General features: G+C 32.3%; 3 protein-coding genes across 3 annotated transcripts; all 3 read right to left on the bottom strand.

Moving 5' to 3' along the window:
* Nucleotides 1–1,605: 1,605 nt before the first annotated feature.
* On the bottom strand, nt 1,606–2,085 carry LOC134247509 (putative nuclease HARBI1). Its single transcript, XM_062729862.1, has one exon. It carries the CDS (start codon nt 2,083–2,085, stop codon nt 1,606–1,608), a length of 480 nt encoding a protein of 159 aa, XP_062585846.1.
* A 334-nt stretch (nt 2,086–2,419) lies between these two features.
* Nucleotides 2,420–3,869, bottom strand: LOC134247500 (uncharacterized). Its single transcript, XM_062729852.1, has one exon. The coding sequence runs from the start codon at nt 3,704–3,706 to the stop codon at nt 3,050–3,052; it is 657 nt and encodes a 218-aa protein (XP_062585836.1). The 5' UTR covers nt 3,707–3,869; the 3' UTR covers nt 2,420–3,049.
* On the bottom strand, nt 2,495–2,971 carry LOC134247508 (uncharacterized). The gene has a single exon (XM_062729861.1). It carries the CDS (start codon nt 2,969–2,971, stop codon nt 2,495–2,497), a length of 477 nt encoding a protein of 158 aa, XP_062585845.1.
* Nucleotides 3,870–15,469: the final 11,600 nt, after the last annotated feature.

The raw sequence follows: 15,469 nt of genomic DNA, 5'->3' as shown, positions 1-15,469 counted from the left end.
GGTGTTAATTCCGGAATGTTGCGCTTGTCCGAGTTGGGTTTTAATTGTGTCACATTAAGGTGGAATGCCACACCAACTTTTTATTTTATAGATCTTTGAGTCATCCTTTTAAAACAAGGGATTTAGCATTGAAAGGTCGATACTAGCTCTTAAGCTATTTAGCTATTTTATATGAATTTTTTGGGTATTTTTTCAAATAAAATGAAAAAAATTAATTATATCCAACTAAGATGTTTTCGAGTTAAAGCCATATATGGCGTAACTGATCAAAAAAATATATTTGAAAAATACAATGGAAATTCATGAATTACAGTGACCCCTCTTACAAAACACAGCCTCGTTCTTTATTTTTTAATTACTTTTAATTCCTGTAATTTTGCAAAGTTGCAATTAAGACCTAGAAGAATAGCTTTATTAATCTATTTTGGGTTACTTTCTATATATTATTTTTGCGCAATTAACCGGGGGCCACTTTTTGTACACTAAGTGCAATCAATCTTTTGAAATTCAGTTTTGAAATTTCAAAGTACCTGCACATTGATGGCATAATAACCTTTGCGACATATGTAATCAGCCTCGTTCACTTTTGGTGCTATTATCTTGACCATTGTCCCGTCAACACACCCCACAACACTTGGAAATCCTGAGAAAAGAGGTACATGTAAGGGTTTGGATATAAATATCCTGTCCTTTGATCTTAAAAATCCTCAAAGAAAAGGAGACAGAGTACAAAGTTTTAACTGAGAAAGGTTTTTCGAAAATCATGATTTTTTTTTTTTTTACATTTTTATGAAAAATTTCTCTTAATTGCAAATAATTTTTTTTTTTAAAAAGTCAAGAAAAAAAATCCAGAATATATGGTATTTAACATGTGTAATGAATAAAAGTATGCATTTTCATCTTCGTAATTTTTAATCAAGCCATATTAATTCTATCATGATGTTAATATATGTATATAGAATGAAATAATTTGTGAAGTTGTGTATGAAGATGAGAAAAATCTTTAATGCCGCATTTGCCCCATAATACGCCCCTTTGACTAAGGCATAAAGCCCCTCCCCCTTTCCCCTGTTTTTAAAGCCCCCACAATTAAATCATGTAATTCAACAGAATGAAACCACTTTGTTTTTAATGATATAAAGCCTTGATCTAATTTTTCATCAAAATATTGACATTGATTATGGTTTTTATAAAATTTTAATAATGCATGTCACTACGGGCCATGCACCACTTTTAAGCTCATTTGGCATTAGGGTGCTTTGTGTAAAGTATATGTTTTTAATTTGTCTTCATAAATTATACATGTCTTGTAACAAAACGTCATTTTACTTCGAGGGCAGATTTAGTTCAAGCGTTCCCATTAAATCCCATTTTTCGGTATGTACTGAGGCGCTTTATATGACGATTAATTTATTATGGTACATGTAATAGTACTAGTGCACTGTTTACGATTGATATATGGATTTTTCTGTGCTTGTAAAAATGTGCATGCTTTAGGTACAAATGGAGAACTTCGTGTGAATAGACTGCATGATACATTTGTGTTATATTTTAGTTTATGTTTTAAATTTACTATTATGTGGTGAAATGCGTGAATGATCGGGCTCAAGCTACAGAATAAGTGAAGGTCATGGTCATGTGCAGACAAGCTTTCTCACCGGCAATCTTATGGAATGCTGCCTTGATATGCAGCAGCTCCTCTCCACGGGGAAGGCTGATGAAACGCCTCGTAAGTTGGCACAGAAGGTCCGTGACATGCCTTATCGCCCTACCAGCTGCACTCTTTGAAACATTCAAAGTGTCTCCAATTGTGATGTAGAAAGACCCTGTTGCGAAAAATCGCAACGAGACCAAGACTTGGTGAAGGGGTGTAAGTGGATTATTTCGTAGATTCGTGAAAGCAAGGTTATCTTTTAACATGTCAACAATGAAGAAAATAGTCGCAGGGAAAAACCTATATCTCTCAAATATCTCTCCATCCCCTAAACCTTCCAGTGGATTTGAACGATCCAAGATCCTCCTAGGCACACGTATAGTTCTTCGCCGACGACGTTGCAGACGCCTTCTCACAAAGCTTGCAGCCATTTTGGTGAGTGATTTCACGTGAGTTTTTTTATTTGAGCTTACTGTTTACCAAACTCAAGATTTTCAGAGAAAACTCTGATTTTTTTCTCACCAGAGTCGGAAAAAACGTTGGTGGCACGCGCTTTTGAAAATATATAAGATATAAGAAAAAAACTCAAAAGAATAGTGTGAGTTTGAAAAATATTTATTTGGTGGCACAGTTTGGTCAGAAAATCTCTGATTTTCTGTAAAATCTCAGATGTGAGAAAATTTCAGGGTTGGTGGCCCCGAAGCCAGAACCATACGGTGGCATTTTCCGCAATAGTCAATAAAAAGCACTTGAACCAAAGAAAACAATATATTGATGTTATGAATTAGAGAAAGTCCCTATTCACACTTTAGTTCACTCACATAGTTTTTTTTATTGTTCCTATAGTAGATTCGCAACATCGTTCAGGAGGTTCTCCATGATGGTAAAACGCTCGGGTCCAATATGATCCCCCATCCATCTCGTCACAATGATAGCCGCGTTGAAGATTTGGTTGTCCTGCATGAATTTAAGGAGGCGTCGACCCGCTCCATGTTCACCATCATCATGATAGTTTTCAGTCACTTTATCGTTTTCTCGGAATCTATAAACTAAAATTCTGCTGTCGACACTGGCGACATAGGGGTCGATGCAGGCCTTCTTGTAGAAGTTTTGAACACTTTCCACCGAGTCTACCTCAGATCCAATGGCAAAGAATTCAGATCCATTTTTTCGTACAGGATCTACGCTTTTTGTAGGAATGTCATCTAATTTCTGTGTTTCAGACGATTCGATTTGTAAAACATCTGCACTGGTGAGCAGCGGAACTTCCTCGCTATATTTATCGCCATTTGGTAAAGTGAGGCTATTTCTTGACATTTTCACAGTAATGTTCTGTTTTTTGAAAGAATCTGATTTGTCAAAAAGTTTATTTCTGGCAGAAACAATGGACAGAGGTTATTGTGGGGTAATGTAAAACGGCAAGGGAACCTTCGCTATTTTTTTAATTTTCTGGGCGCTGAGAATTTCGTCTTTTTTCTTACCGTCCATCAGCTTGGCCGTGATAGACACTGGTCGATCCGAGTGCTGAGGACGAACTCCGTTTCTATGAATTCTAACGAATTTGACGTCTACCCCTAGTGTTTGCTTAAAAATTTCTGGCATAGTAGAAGCAAGATCTTCATTATGGGAATATGGATAGTTATGTATTAAAATATTGTCACGCATAGACCTAGCTCGCAAATCAGTGATTTCATTGTCCATCACAGACATTTTTCTGTCAATCCTGATAACCACTGATCGCAGCAGCTCTACCTCTCTGCGCAAGTAGGCGTTTTCTGACCTAAGTGTAGATATTTCATTATAATTACATTCTGCTTGTTCACAGACATACTTAAGCTGTGCATTTAGGCTGTGTTCTTCAGCGTCATGATCGTCAGTTTTGTTATTAGCAGACCGTGATCTCGCTACACTGCCCTTTTCACTATCTAACGGGACCGACTCTGGAAGGCTTTCGCTTTGTAGTGAGTTCGTATCAATAGTCTTGCCTGCCCCCATAGGTGAACTCTTATCAGCCGTTTTCTTTGTACTATTTGATCTTCCTCTCCTTTGCATTTTCGGGGTATATAATTCACAGAATATAATATAAAAGGTATCCCAGACACTCACGAACGTATGTTGTCCAAAATTCAAGTGACAGGAATAAAAATCCCAACAAATTAGCACCAAAAACAGACCAAACACCGGACAGAATTTTTAAGCGTCCATCTCCGGTTGGTGTCACGTGATCTCGAGATTTTCAAGTTCTTATTATTCTTTATTACATACAAATGTTTGTGAAGAAAATCACCAATTTTAGAAAAATAAAAATTGTTAAAACAAGTATTTTTTTTATTTCATTAAAAATATTTGAAGGGAAAATACTGTATTCACCATGTCTGTCTGTCCATATCTTGCTCCTTTCTCAGTGTCTCCCTCTTAGTCAGCTAAGTTTTGCAGTAAATTGTATTCAGCATGGGTCCAAATATCTTTTTAGGAGATATTCTTTCCCAGGTCAAATGTCAAATGACAAACTAGAAGGTCTATATGCACCATTCCTTAAAGGAGATAGAAAATATAATTTATTTTCAAATAACTTAGGTATAAATCTGTATAATACTCAGTAAATAATAATCATTGAGTATAAATATTTATTTTATTCTGGAGCATGGTAGGAATTAAAATATTGCACTTGTTACATCGACCTATATACGAATGATATACTAAAAAGTTTACGCACACTGCACAAATGGCCATAGCATTAGCTCTTTGAGCCTTTGGCACAGAAGGGCTAAAAATAAACAAGAGATGTTTGTAAAACACTTAAAGTAGTCTGTTTCTCAGATTTATAAAATTAGCAGTTAATCAAAAATACTCATAAAAGTATCTCTTAATCCACAAAGTTATGTAGATTTATCCTCAGTATTTCTTTAAAGTTAAAGATTAAAGTTAATCATATTATATTGGGAAAATTGTCAAATCTCCAATATTTTGCAGAAAAAGCGAATTGGAATATCAGTAATGCATTTTCTAATTGCAAATTGATCAACAAAAATATTTTAGGTAAAATATAGGTATCTAGGCATTCAGAGAAATTGTCACGCTTTTTATACTTATTTGGCATTTTTGTCTTATATTTCTGTAATGTATTCTATAATACATAGTCTAATAGGCTTTTGCTATTATTGCAGGTCACTACAAATCAATTCATTCTTATTTTATATCATGCTATTAAGCATTGGTATCTAAGGCTGGAATCAAGAAAATCTTATTTTTTCTAAAACTTTATTTTCTTTCTTTTATAGGGTACAAATTTCAACTTTTATAGGACCTTTTTTAAGACTTTCAAAATCCTTGGATCTTATAAAGATGAATATTGTTGCATGAAAAAATTTCATTTCCAAGCTTAATTTTTATGCATTTAAAATTAAATATTAATTTTTGGAGAAATTCTTTCTGGCTTAGGATTGGATATTATTCTTAAGCCCCCTTCCACAAATAATTGTAATTTTTCTAAGTCCAAGAGGCATAACTATGTCCGATAAGTAACATTTAATTGAAAAATGGACGCACAATATTACTCCATTAGAAAATTAAAGACTTTAATTTTGCCCTTTTTTTATACCAGTGACCTTGAATTACACAGAAGACCTATTGTGTCAAGGTAGAAAACACCATCAGGTCATGAACAATTTTTGTAACATTTTACAAGTATTAGTTTGCAATGTTTCTCCGCTGCTAAGTTGTATTGATTTGACAACAATTCCACATCTTTTTATCTGCCAGAGAATATTCAAACTTGCGAAAATGAATTTGGGTCAAGGTCATGACACACTCAGGTCAGAGGAAATTTTTGTACAAGTAATTCGAGTTTCCAAAGATTCGCCTCTGCTAGGTTATAACCAAGATATTTTCTCACCATTCTCTATCACTTACCTTTACTCGCCAAATTGACCTTGAGTCAAATTCATGACATACCCTCAGGCCATAAATAATTTTTGTAGCAAGTATGAGTTTCCAATAATTCTGCATTACAAAGATATAGACTGGAAAATAATTTAATATTATTTTTTAGCTCACTGGTCAGAGACCAGTTTCCAATAATTCTGCATTACAACGATTTAGACTGGAAAATAATTTATATTATTTTTAGCTCTTAACTGGTCAGAGACCAGAAGAGCTTATGCAATAGTAAGGAGTCCATCATCCGTCCGTCCGTCTAGCTGTCCATCTGACTGTAAACAATTTTTCAAAACGCTACTCCTTCGACAGTTTTGGTCTGATTTCAATATATCTTGGCAACAAGTAGCGTACACTAAGATACATAAAATAGTGCATTCGTTTTTTATTTCGATGAACGGTGTTGCCATGGTTACTAAAAATAAATTTTCTGTGAAATTCGTTTAAAATGCTACTCATCCTACAGTTTTGGTCTGATTTCAATATAACTTTGCGCACAGGTAAACTGCACTAAGATAAATTATTTAGTGCATAGGTTTTTGATTGTAGCCATGGTTACTAAAAAAAGAATTTTCTGTGAAATTCCTTTAAAATGCTACAACTTCTACAGTTTTGGTCTGATTTCAATATAACTTGGCACACGAGTAGACTACACTAAGATACATAAAAGAGTGCATCGGTTTTTTGATGAATAGTATTGCCATGGTAACTAAAAATAGAATTTTCTGTGAAATTCCTTTAAAACGCTACTGCTTCTACAGTTTTGGTCTGAATTCAATATAACTTGGCAACAAGTAGACTACAGTGTGATACATACTAGTATTTCAGTGCATCAGTTTTTGATTTCTATGAACGGTGTTGCCATGGTTACTTGAGATAGAAATGTCTGTGAAATTCCTTTAAGGATTTCCGATCCTCAGCTAGGAAGGATAACTCCAAAAATTAGTATTTAATTTGAATTAAAAACTAATTTTTTCATTCAACAATTTTTATTTTATCCATCTTTATAAAATTAAATGTTTTTTGAAGTCTTAGAAAAAGTCTTATAAAAATTGACATTTGGACCCAATAAAAGGAAAAATAATTCATGCAGTTTTAGAGAAATGAGATTTTCTTGAATCCAGCCAAAGATACAAATGCTTATTAGCATGATAAGAAATAAAAATTGATTTGTGGCGTCTTGTTATGATAGCAAAGTCTTTTACACTATGTATTATAGAACACATGATGGAAATAGAAGACAAAAAATACCAAATAAGTATGAAAATCATGACGATTTCTCTAAATGCATGGATTCCTATCATTTCTTAACCTAAAATATATTTGTTGATCAATTTTCTATTAGAAAATCAAATGCATTGCTGATATTCCAATTCGCTTCTTTTACAAAAACGTTGGAGATTTGGCTATTTTTTTTTTTATATAATATGATTAACTTTAATCTTTAACTTTAAAGAAATACTGCGGATAAATTTGCATAACTTTGGTGATTCAGAGATACTTTAATGAGTATTTTTGATTACTTAACTGCTAATTATATAAATCTGAGTATCGGACTACCTTAAAACGTTACTCCTCCTACAGTTTTGGTCTGATGACAATGGCTTTTTTTCTCATCCTTTGTTATAAGTACAAACCAGTAGAGCTACAGTCTTGACAGAGACTTCTGGTTTTATATCAGACTGAGTAATCTTAAACTTGCTAGAATGACCTTTGGGGTATAGATATGCTGGAAATAAACAATTTCTCTACCAAGAATGAATTTCCATCGATTCTTTATCACAAAGTTATATCCCAGGCAAGAATTTTATACTCTTTTATTGACAGTTACCATGAAATTGCTGAAATGACCATGAAATGACTATAAAACCTATAGGATGTTTCATCCCCCCTTGTTTCCCTATTATCATGATTATGACAGACAGGCCGGGAAGAAAAGTTAATTTTTATTTTGACATGGGGATGATTTACTATTATTTATTAGAAATTGTCAATAAACATAAAAAAGTAATTTCTGAATGACAGAAATACCGGTATGCTGAGTCAGCCACTGACCAGATGATATGGTCACTGGTCACAAAAGTGCAATCAAAATGAAATTATTTTACTGAAAAAGTTCCTTACATCAATTACAATTGTCTGACTATAATGGTGTGTAGCTGGGTATGTATCCCACACAGTCTAATTAGTAAACCCTTTGACAATAACTGACCTGTTAAGTATGTGGTATGTAGGTCAAGTAATATATATGTACCTGTGGTGTGGTACCTTGTGAATTGTCCAGCTTTGACAATATCAGAATACTGTATTGTACACATCTGTATTGTGAGTCTGTCTGTCTGTGGATTTTGAGCTGGGATATCATTATGCCCCTGTAAACGAAGTTTCTGTCTATCTCTCTGTCTGTCTGTCTAGCTGTGTTGCAACCACTATTGAAATAACGAATGCTATTGAAATAATTATTTCAATACTGGTTGAGAGTGAATTTCAATAACAATTAAACGTAGTATGCAACCACTATTGAAATACGACCACTATTGAAATATTTATATCAATAGTGGTTTAGAGTGCATTTCAATACCAAACATAGTAGTGAAACAATTATTTCAAAATTGAATTAAATAACTACTTTGATAGTTGCTGATAATTTATAGCAAAACCACACTGCAAGACTTGTTGAAATAACCTAACTATTAAAAAATACAAGGATTGATGGTTCTTTATGTTCTCTAAAATTTTTTCATTCATTTATTGAGTTAACTATTAAAATTACGACTACTTGTGAATGACTAAATTATAAAGAACCTAAAAATACGTTTCAAAACACCGTACCACTGCATTTTAATCACTACTGAAATAACACCTACCATTTTAATAAACCTAATATTAACTTCCCTAGAAATTTTGCTTTTTAATTTCTTAACAAATTATTTCAAAATTGCATATATTATATTGTCTGTAGCTTAAACTTGCTTATAACATTCCCATACTTGTTTGAATCATAGAAAGGTCAGTATAATAAAAAGTGTCATAGTATTAATTGAACTTTCTACAAAAAAGGAAAACAGAACCATTTTAGTTATCGTATGTTATAACAAATGTCAAACTCAATAAATTCGTTTATTGTGGTAGAAAACAGAATGTGAAATTCATACTTATATTTGTTTTAATATATGGGCTACTTCTATAGAGCTTGCAAAGTGGTTTTACTATTGAAATCATTGTCAGTAACTATTAATTATTTAAATATCTATAGGAACCATATTTAAAGCACTGCTGAAATCAATATTTAAATCACTTTTAAAATTTAAATGTTAATCACATTTGAAATATTTATTTCAGAAGTGAACATTAGCCAATTTCAACAGAGGTAATATCAACGACCATTATTGAAATTATTAAGTTAGTAGTGTCGTTATTTCAATAGTGGTTGAAGCATACCTGTCTGTTTGTCCGCAAAAACTTTAACCTTGCCTAAAACTTTTGATTTAGTTGAGCTATGATATTTATATATCACATGTGTATTCCTTGTGACCTTTCTTTGGGTACCACCAAATTTGACCTTTTGACCTTGACCTTGGAGTTTGACCCACTTTTACACAAAACTTTTGAACTTTTACTTTGGCCATATCTTTTGAACTGTAAACACCAGGACATTTATGCTTGAAACATGTATTTTTTTTTGAAAGACCTTTCATTGGAAACCAACAATCTTAACCTTGTGACCTTGACCTTGGAGATTTCCGTACCTATTAAAAATCTTTAAACGTGGCTATAACTTTTGAACAATAAGTATTAGGGCTTTCATACTTTACGTATTTAATTCTTTAGAAAAGACCTTCCATTGGATACAAAGAACCTTGACCTTTTGACCTTGGCGTTTGACCTACTAAAAAATACAACCTTGACTGTAATTTTTGAAGGGTTAGAACTAGGGCATTCATACTTCAAAAATTTTAACCTTGTGACAAGACCTTTCATTTAATATCAAGAACCTTGACCCTTTGACCTTGAAATTGGAGTTTGACCTACTTTTACAAACGTTAACGTTGACCATAACTTTTGAACAGTAGGACTAGAGCTTTCATAATTTACATGTGTTATGCTCGTGGCAAGATCATTCAATGGATAAAAATAATCTTGACCCTTTGACCTTGACCTTGGAGTTTGACTTACTTTTTTACAAACTTTATAACCTTGGCCATAACCTTTGAACGGTAAGGGCCAGAGCTTTCATACTTCCCATACATAATCTTTAAGACAAGGCCTTTATTTTGAAACCAACAATCTTGACCCTTTGACCTTGACCAGGAGTTTGTCCAACCTTATAAAATGTTAACCTTAGTCATAACCCTGGAACAGGTGTAGCTACCATTTTATATACATGTCTCATTTCTTGTGAAAAGACCTTACTTTTGGCACCAACATATTTGATCTGCATTTGAGAAAGCTTATAACCTTCGCTATGTTGCCATACGGGAGCATCAGTGTTTCACAAACACATCTTGTTCATTATGTTCCTCGAATAATTCACCTCAGTAACTCAGTTAATGCCAAAAATAAAAACCAAAACTGAAGAGTTATAACAAGGAAGGCAAATAAGAAACTGTTTTTGCAGTTGTAATATTTATAATTTGTGACACACATGTACTGTAGATACAGATTATGGCCATTTCAGCAGTTTCATGGTAAAATGTATAAAATTTTTGCCTTGGCTATAACTCTGTGATGGAGATGATAGAGAATCATTGGAAGTTCATACTTGGTAGAGAGATTGTTTATGTCCAGGTCATGACCTCAGAGCAAGGGTCCAGCAAGTTTAAGATTACTGACATAAAAATAATATAAAATTATCCATATCGAGTCTATAACTCTGTAATGCAGGATCATTGAAAACTCATTCTTGCTTTAAAAATTGTTTATGACCTGAGGGTATGTCACGAAGAACCACGTACTCTAACTCTTGATTCCCGCCTACATTTTACACCCATTAAATTCAATTTTAATGGCAATTTGGCCGTTAAATCTTTGTTTCATACAAAGAACAGTTCTATGGTAATTGATTAATCATTTTAATTCCAGCGCTTGATAGTAAATTATCATTAATTTCAGCTCTCGAAAAAAGGGGGGTAGACGCTATTTTCTAGTGAAATCGAACTTTCAAGAACCACCATATTTTGAAATAGTCTTAAATATGATAAAATGTATCTCATATCTTCTCTAATGTTTTCCGCAAATAAATAAAACATATATAAATTAATAAAATACAATTATTTAGTTGTAGATAGCTTTAGAATTGGTGAAAAATCAGCATTTTTCCGTTTTTTTTGTCTATAAACATATGTCCCCCCCCCCCCGTGAAACACAAAAAGCTTTGGCATAAATTTGTAAAATGACAGTCTATATTACCTGTAAAAAGGAATTTTTGTTTCACGGGGGGAAAGATGTTTTTAAAATATTTTCCGTTTTCCATTGATTTCTATTGTGAAAAACTCAAGTTTTACCAAAGTTATAGAGTTATCTCTCTTTGGTATCCCAAAAAAGTAACGTTTTATTAATATTCATTTAAATATCTATAAAAGTTTTGAAAATCATTCGAATATGTTAACTTTTGAAAATTGACTAAGAGGTAGGCGGGAGAACAATACTTTCGTTCGTGGTTCTTTGACTCAAGGCCATTTTGGCAAGTTCAAGTTCAGTGATAGAAAATGGTAATCTAGAAATGGTGAATATTTCGAAACTCGTACTTGTACAAAAATTCTTCTGACCTTAGAGTGTGTCATGACCTTGACCCAAATTTATTATGGCAAGTTTATACCAGCACTGGCAGAAAAAAAGATGGAATCATTGTCAAGGCAATACAACTAACAGTGGAGAAACATTGCAAACTAATACTTGTGAAATGTTAAAAAAATTGTTCATGGCCTGATGGTGTATTCTACCTTGACCCAATAGGTTCTTTTGTGTTATTCAAGATCAATGGTATATAACTGGGCAAAATTCAGGTCTATAATTTTCTTAGGGAGAAATATCCCAGCAGGCACACAACGTTGTTTAAACGTTGAATATTAGTTGAAGTTGGGTTTAGACGTTGATAAATCTAGATACAATATTGATTCAACGTTGACTTTTCAACGTTGAAAATTTAACGTTGATTCAACATTGAATTCAAGTTGAGTTAAATTGCCAACATTGATTCAACGTCGGATCTTCGCTGAGGATACGCAGTAGGAAAATATTCAAAAAGACAGCATAACACAACCCTCAGGACTCAACACCAAGATTTAATAAAAAAAAAATACTCTTTAAAGAAAACATTTTGGCATGTCAGAGTACTAGTACCATTGAAAAGATATTAATGTGTCGAAATGCATATCTTCATGGTGCATCAAAAGTTTTACCGTATAAGATTTGCATCTTACCTTGGAATGGTTTCATGTTCTGGACTATTTCATGACCACATGTGAAAATACAAAACGTTTATAAATGCTCAGGTTTTGTAATATGACTAATTTATAAAATGTATTTTGGTTGAAATTATTGTAACACAATTAACTATTGATAGGAAATTTAAAACACTTACTGTTTACAATATATATATATATATATATATATATATATATATATATATATATATATATATATATATATATATATATATATATATATATATATATATATATATATATATATATATATATATATATATATAGTGATATACCATATGTTTTCATTTAAGGGATCCCGACCTTCTGCTATAACTTTCACCTTAGAAATTTTTAAATTTGTAATATTGATTTTCATAAACAACGATAACATTAGAGCCACATGGAAAATAGTTTGATGTATAAAGCGCTGTTTATTTTTTTCAGAAATTATTTTTTTGTGCAGATCAAGAAATGAAGAAATTGAACACAGAGAATAGAAAGAGTACCGATTTATTACAACATTAAATATAATATATGAGGTGCATATGAAAAATAATACTTACTCTTAAACCTATTTAAATCATGTTAGAAAACATCATGGAGTGACGTTTCCTAAGTCAGAAAATCACAATGTTGTATGCGGTTGTAAGAAAAAATATATCTGTGATGAGGAGTTATCTTTCTTCTAAATATTTATTCATGTGAAAAAAAAGTCATTCTAATTAAAATACTGCATTAAGTATTTGAAATATTAAACCATTTTTAAAATGGTACTTAAAAAGATACAACTTATTCAATTTATAAGGCATTTGAAGTTGGATTTAAATGTTTTATTGTTAAATATAATAAAACAATTACAAAGAAATTTGAAATAGAAAGCTATATTTCCATCATAAATTCAAACTCACCAAATTGACTACTCAGAGGTCTCAGGAATTGATTAAAAGTACTGAGAGTAGTATTACTATTTGGTACTTTGAAAGTTATCTGTTTTATCAGAGGGTCACTATCCCTTCAACAATTATGAGGCTTCATAGCAACCGTGCAATAAAACTTGAAATTTTAAGTTAGTATATTATTACTATATGACACCCCCTTTCCAAAATAAATAATTGAATAAATGTTGAATCAACTGTTTTTCAACATATAATCAACGTTGATTATCAATGTTGATTCAATGTTAAGACTTCAACGTTGATACAAATTTTCAAAATCTAACATATAATCAATGTTGAATCAACATAGAAAAACATCGTTGATTCAAAGTTTATTCAATGTTGTATGCCAGCTTGGATTGTGCATCCATTTTTCACTTAAATGTTACTTATCGAACCATTGTGGACAGAGATACTAGTATGCTCCTTGGACTTAGAAAAATTACAATTATTTTGAGAAGGGGGCCTGAGTGTTTTACAAACATCTCTTGTTTATTTTTATTTTTTGTCACCATGCATATCTGAATAAAAACCAGATCTTAGCTACGCTCTGATATTGTGATGGTCTTTGTATTGTGACCAATGTGGTCTTTTGAAGCATTGACAAAGATCTAATTTTAATCAGATTGTCAATGTGCAAGTGTGCATATAAAGTTCATAGGTACTTATAGATAGGACCCCCCCCCCCCTTGATATTCAACCCCAGGGTTTGTTGGACATTTTTTCACAAATTATATTTATTACACTTATTCATCATATGTACAATATAAAAAAAATGTATAAACCCCAAAACAATAGCTCCACAAAAATGCCTCTCTATTCTTTATTAGGCAGACATGTATAGTGGGGGTATTTTTTGTGGAGCAATTATTTTTGGTTTTAACGATTTTTTTCTATTGTACTTATGACGAATAAGTGTAATAAAGATAATATGTAAAAAAAGAATGTTAAACAAACCCTGGGGTTGAATATTTAAAGGGGGGATGGGGGGGGGGGGGGGGGTCCTGTCCACAAGAACTTGTGATAATGTTATAAACTAAGTGTGTCTATAAACTTTTCAGATTATCTTTTTTTTTCTCAAGAACGTTGGACCTATTTTAATCAAACTTGCAGCCAATTATCCTTGGGTGAAGGATATTCCAATTTTTTTTTCAAATGAATGACAGCTAGTGACTATAATCAAGAAAAGGCAAAAATAACAAAGATTATATTAAAAGATTCCTCCTCCAGAATCAATAAGCCAGAAAAATTGAAATTTATTTGACATAGTGAAGATAAAAATATATTTATTAAATCATGGTCCCTGTGCATAGGCTGCAGTCACACAGAAGAGGATAAATGTTAAAATGGAAAAATGTAGAATAGAATCTTGTGAATTCCTCAAGTTACTGCAGGGCTTTGATTGGTCATACTGATAAGCATCCTAACATGCCTAAGGCAGAGTAGATTAATTTATTTTATACTGGCACTGGGGATAAGGTGGGGCCCCAATAAGGGAACAGATTTTTTTTTAGAGAATACTTGTTAACACAAAATATTTTTGAAGAACATATCAGTACTATAAATACTGTGCACAGAGTTTTTTCACCCGTGTAATTTTCGCCCTCTTACACTTGCTTACAAAGCCCCGATTTAAATTCGCCCAGTAACAGTTCTATTTAAGAATTTATACAGTGTTCTTTGAATTCGCCCCGTTTTAAATTTGCCAACTTAATTGTGACAAGGGCAAAAGGGCGAAGAGAAGATGCCCATGGGCCTTATAGGTCACCTGAGTATCATGTAACAACTTTCCAACAATTGCATGAATTTGATTCGTGTTTTAAACCAGTGGCCATGAAATTCAGAATTTTGAAAAAGGCACGATTGCTTGTCATAATTATACACTTAGCATGCTTACTATGGTTACTTAATAACCAGAGGTAGATCAGAGTAACAAAGAGAAAATTATCACTTTATAAGTTGTGCATCTATCCCACGGGAACCATTGACCTTAGGGGCACAACTTTCAAAATTTTGGAAGTTTTATAAATTTTACTTCATAATTTTGTTAATATATACCATAGTGCATCTTCCAAAGCATGAAATTATTTTCAAACTATGTACCCCCCCTCCCCAACCCCCTGGGAGAATTTTTGGAAGAGGCAGCTTTCTAATAATCATATATATATATATATATATATATATATATATATATATATATATATATATATATATATATATATATATATATATATATATATATATATATATATATATATATATTATATAGGCATAATACCCAGGAGAAAAGGAAAGGACTTAAAAGAATTTATGCATTTTCTCTATATAATAAAAATATTAGAGTCCCGCCATAACATAAAAAACCCTGACCCAGGGGCCCTGAAATTCACAAATCTCAAAGGCATCTTTCCTCCTCATAACTATGTACACAGTCAATTTGTTAAATAACCAGGTGCAGAAAAGAAGATTTTTTAAAAGATTATTTTACATCTTCACTATATAATCAATGGAGTCCC

Source organism: Saccostrea cucullata, unplaced genomic scaffold (assembly GCF_032062105.1).
Source record: "Saccostrea cucullata isolate Sc308-1 unplaced genomic scaffold, CSIRO_AGI_Scuc_v1 ctg18580, whole genome shotgun sequence".
In the NCBI taxonomy this organism is placed as follows: domain Eukaryota; kingdom Metazoa; phylum Mollusca; class Bivalvia; order Ostreida; family Ostreidae; genus Saccostrea; species Saccostrea cuccullata.
The sequence above is the reverse complement of the archived record's forward strand: the minus strand, read 5'-3'. Positions and strand labels throughout refer to the sequence as shown.

Excerpts from the sequence above, each read along its gene's own strand:
- LOC134247500 (XM_062729852.1), bottom strand. The coding sequence starts at position 3,706 with ATGCAAAGGAGAGGAAGATCAAATAGTACAAAGAAAACGGCTGATAAG.
- LOC134247508 (XM_062729861.1), bottom strand. The coding sequence starts at position 2,971 with ATGTCAAGAAATAGCCTCACTTTACCAAATGGCGATAAATATAGCGAG.
- LOC134247509 (XM_062729862.1), bottom strand. The coding sequence starts at position 2,085 with ATGGCTGCAAGCTTTGTGAGAAGGCGTCTGCAACGTCGTCGGCGAAGA.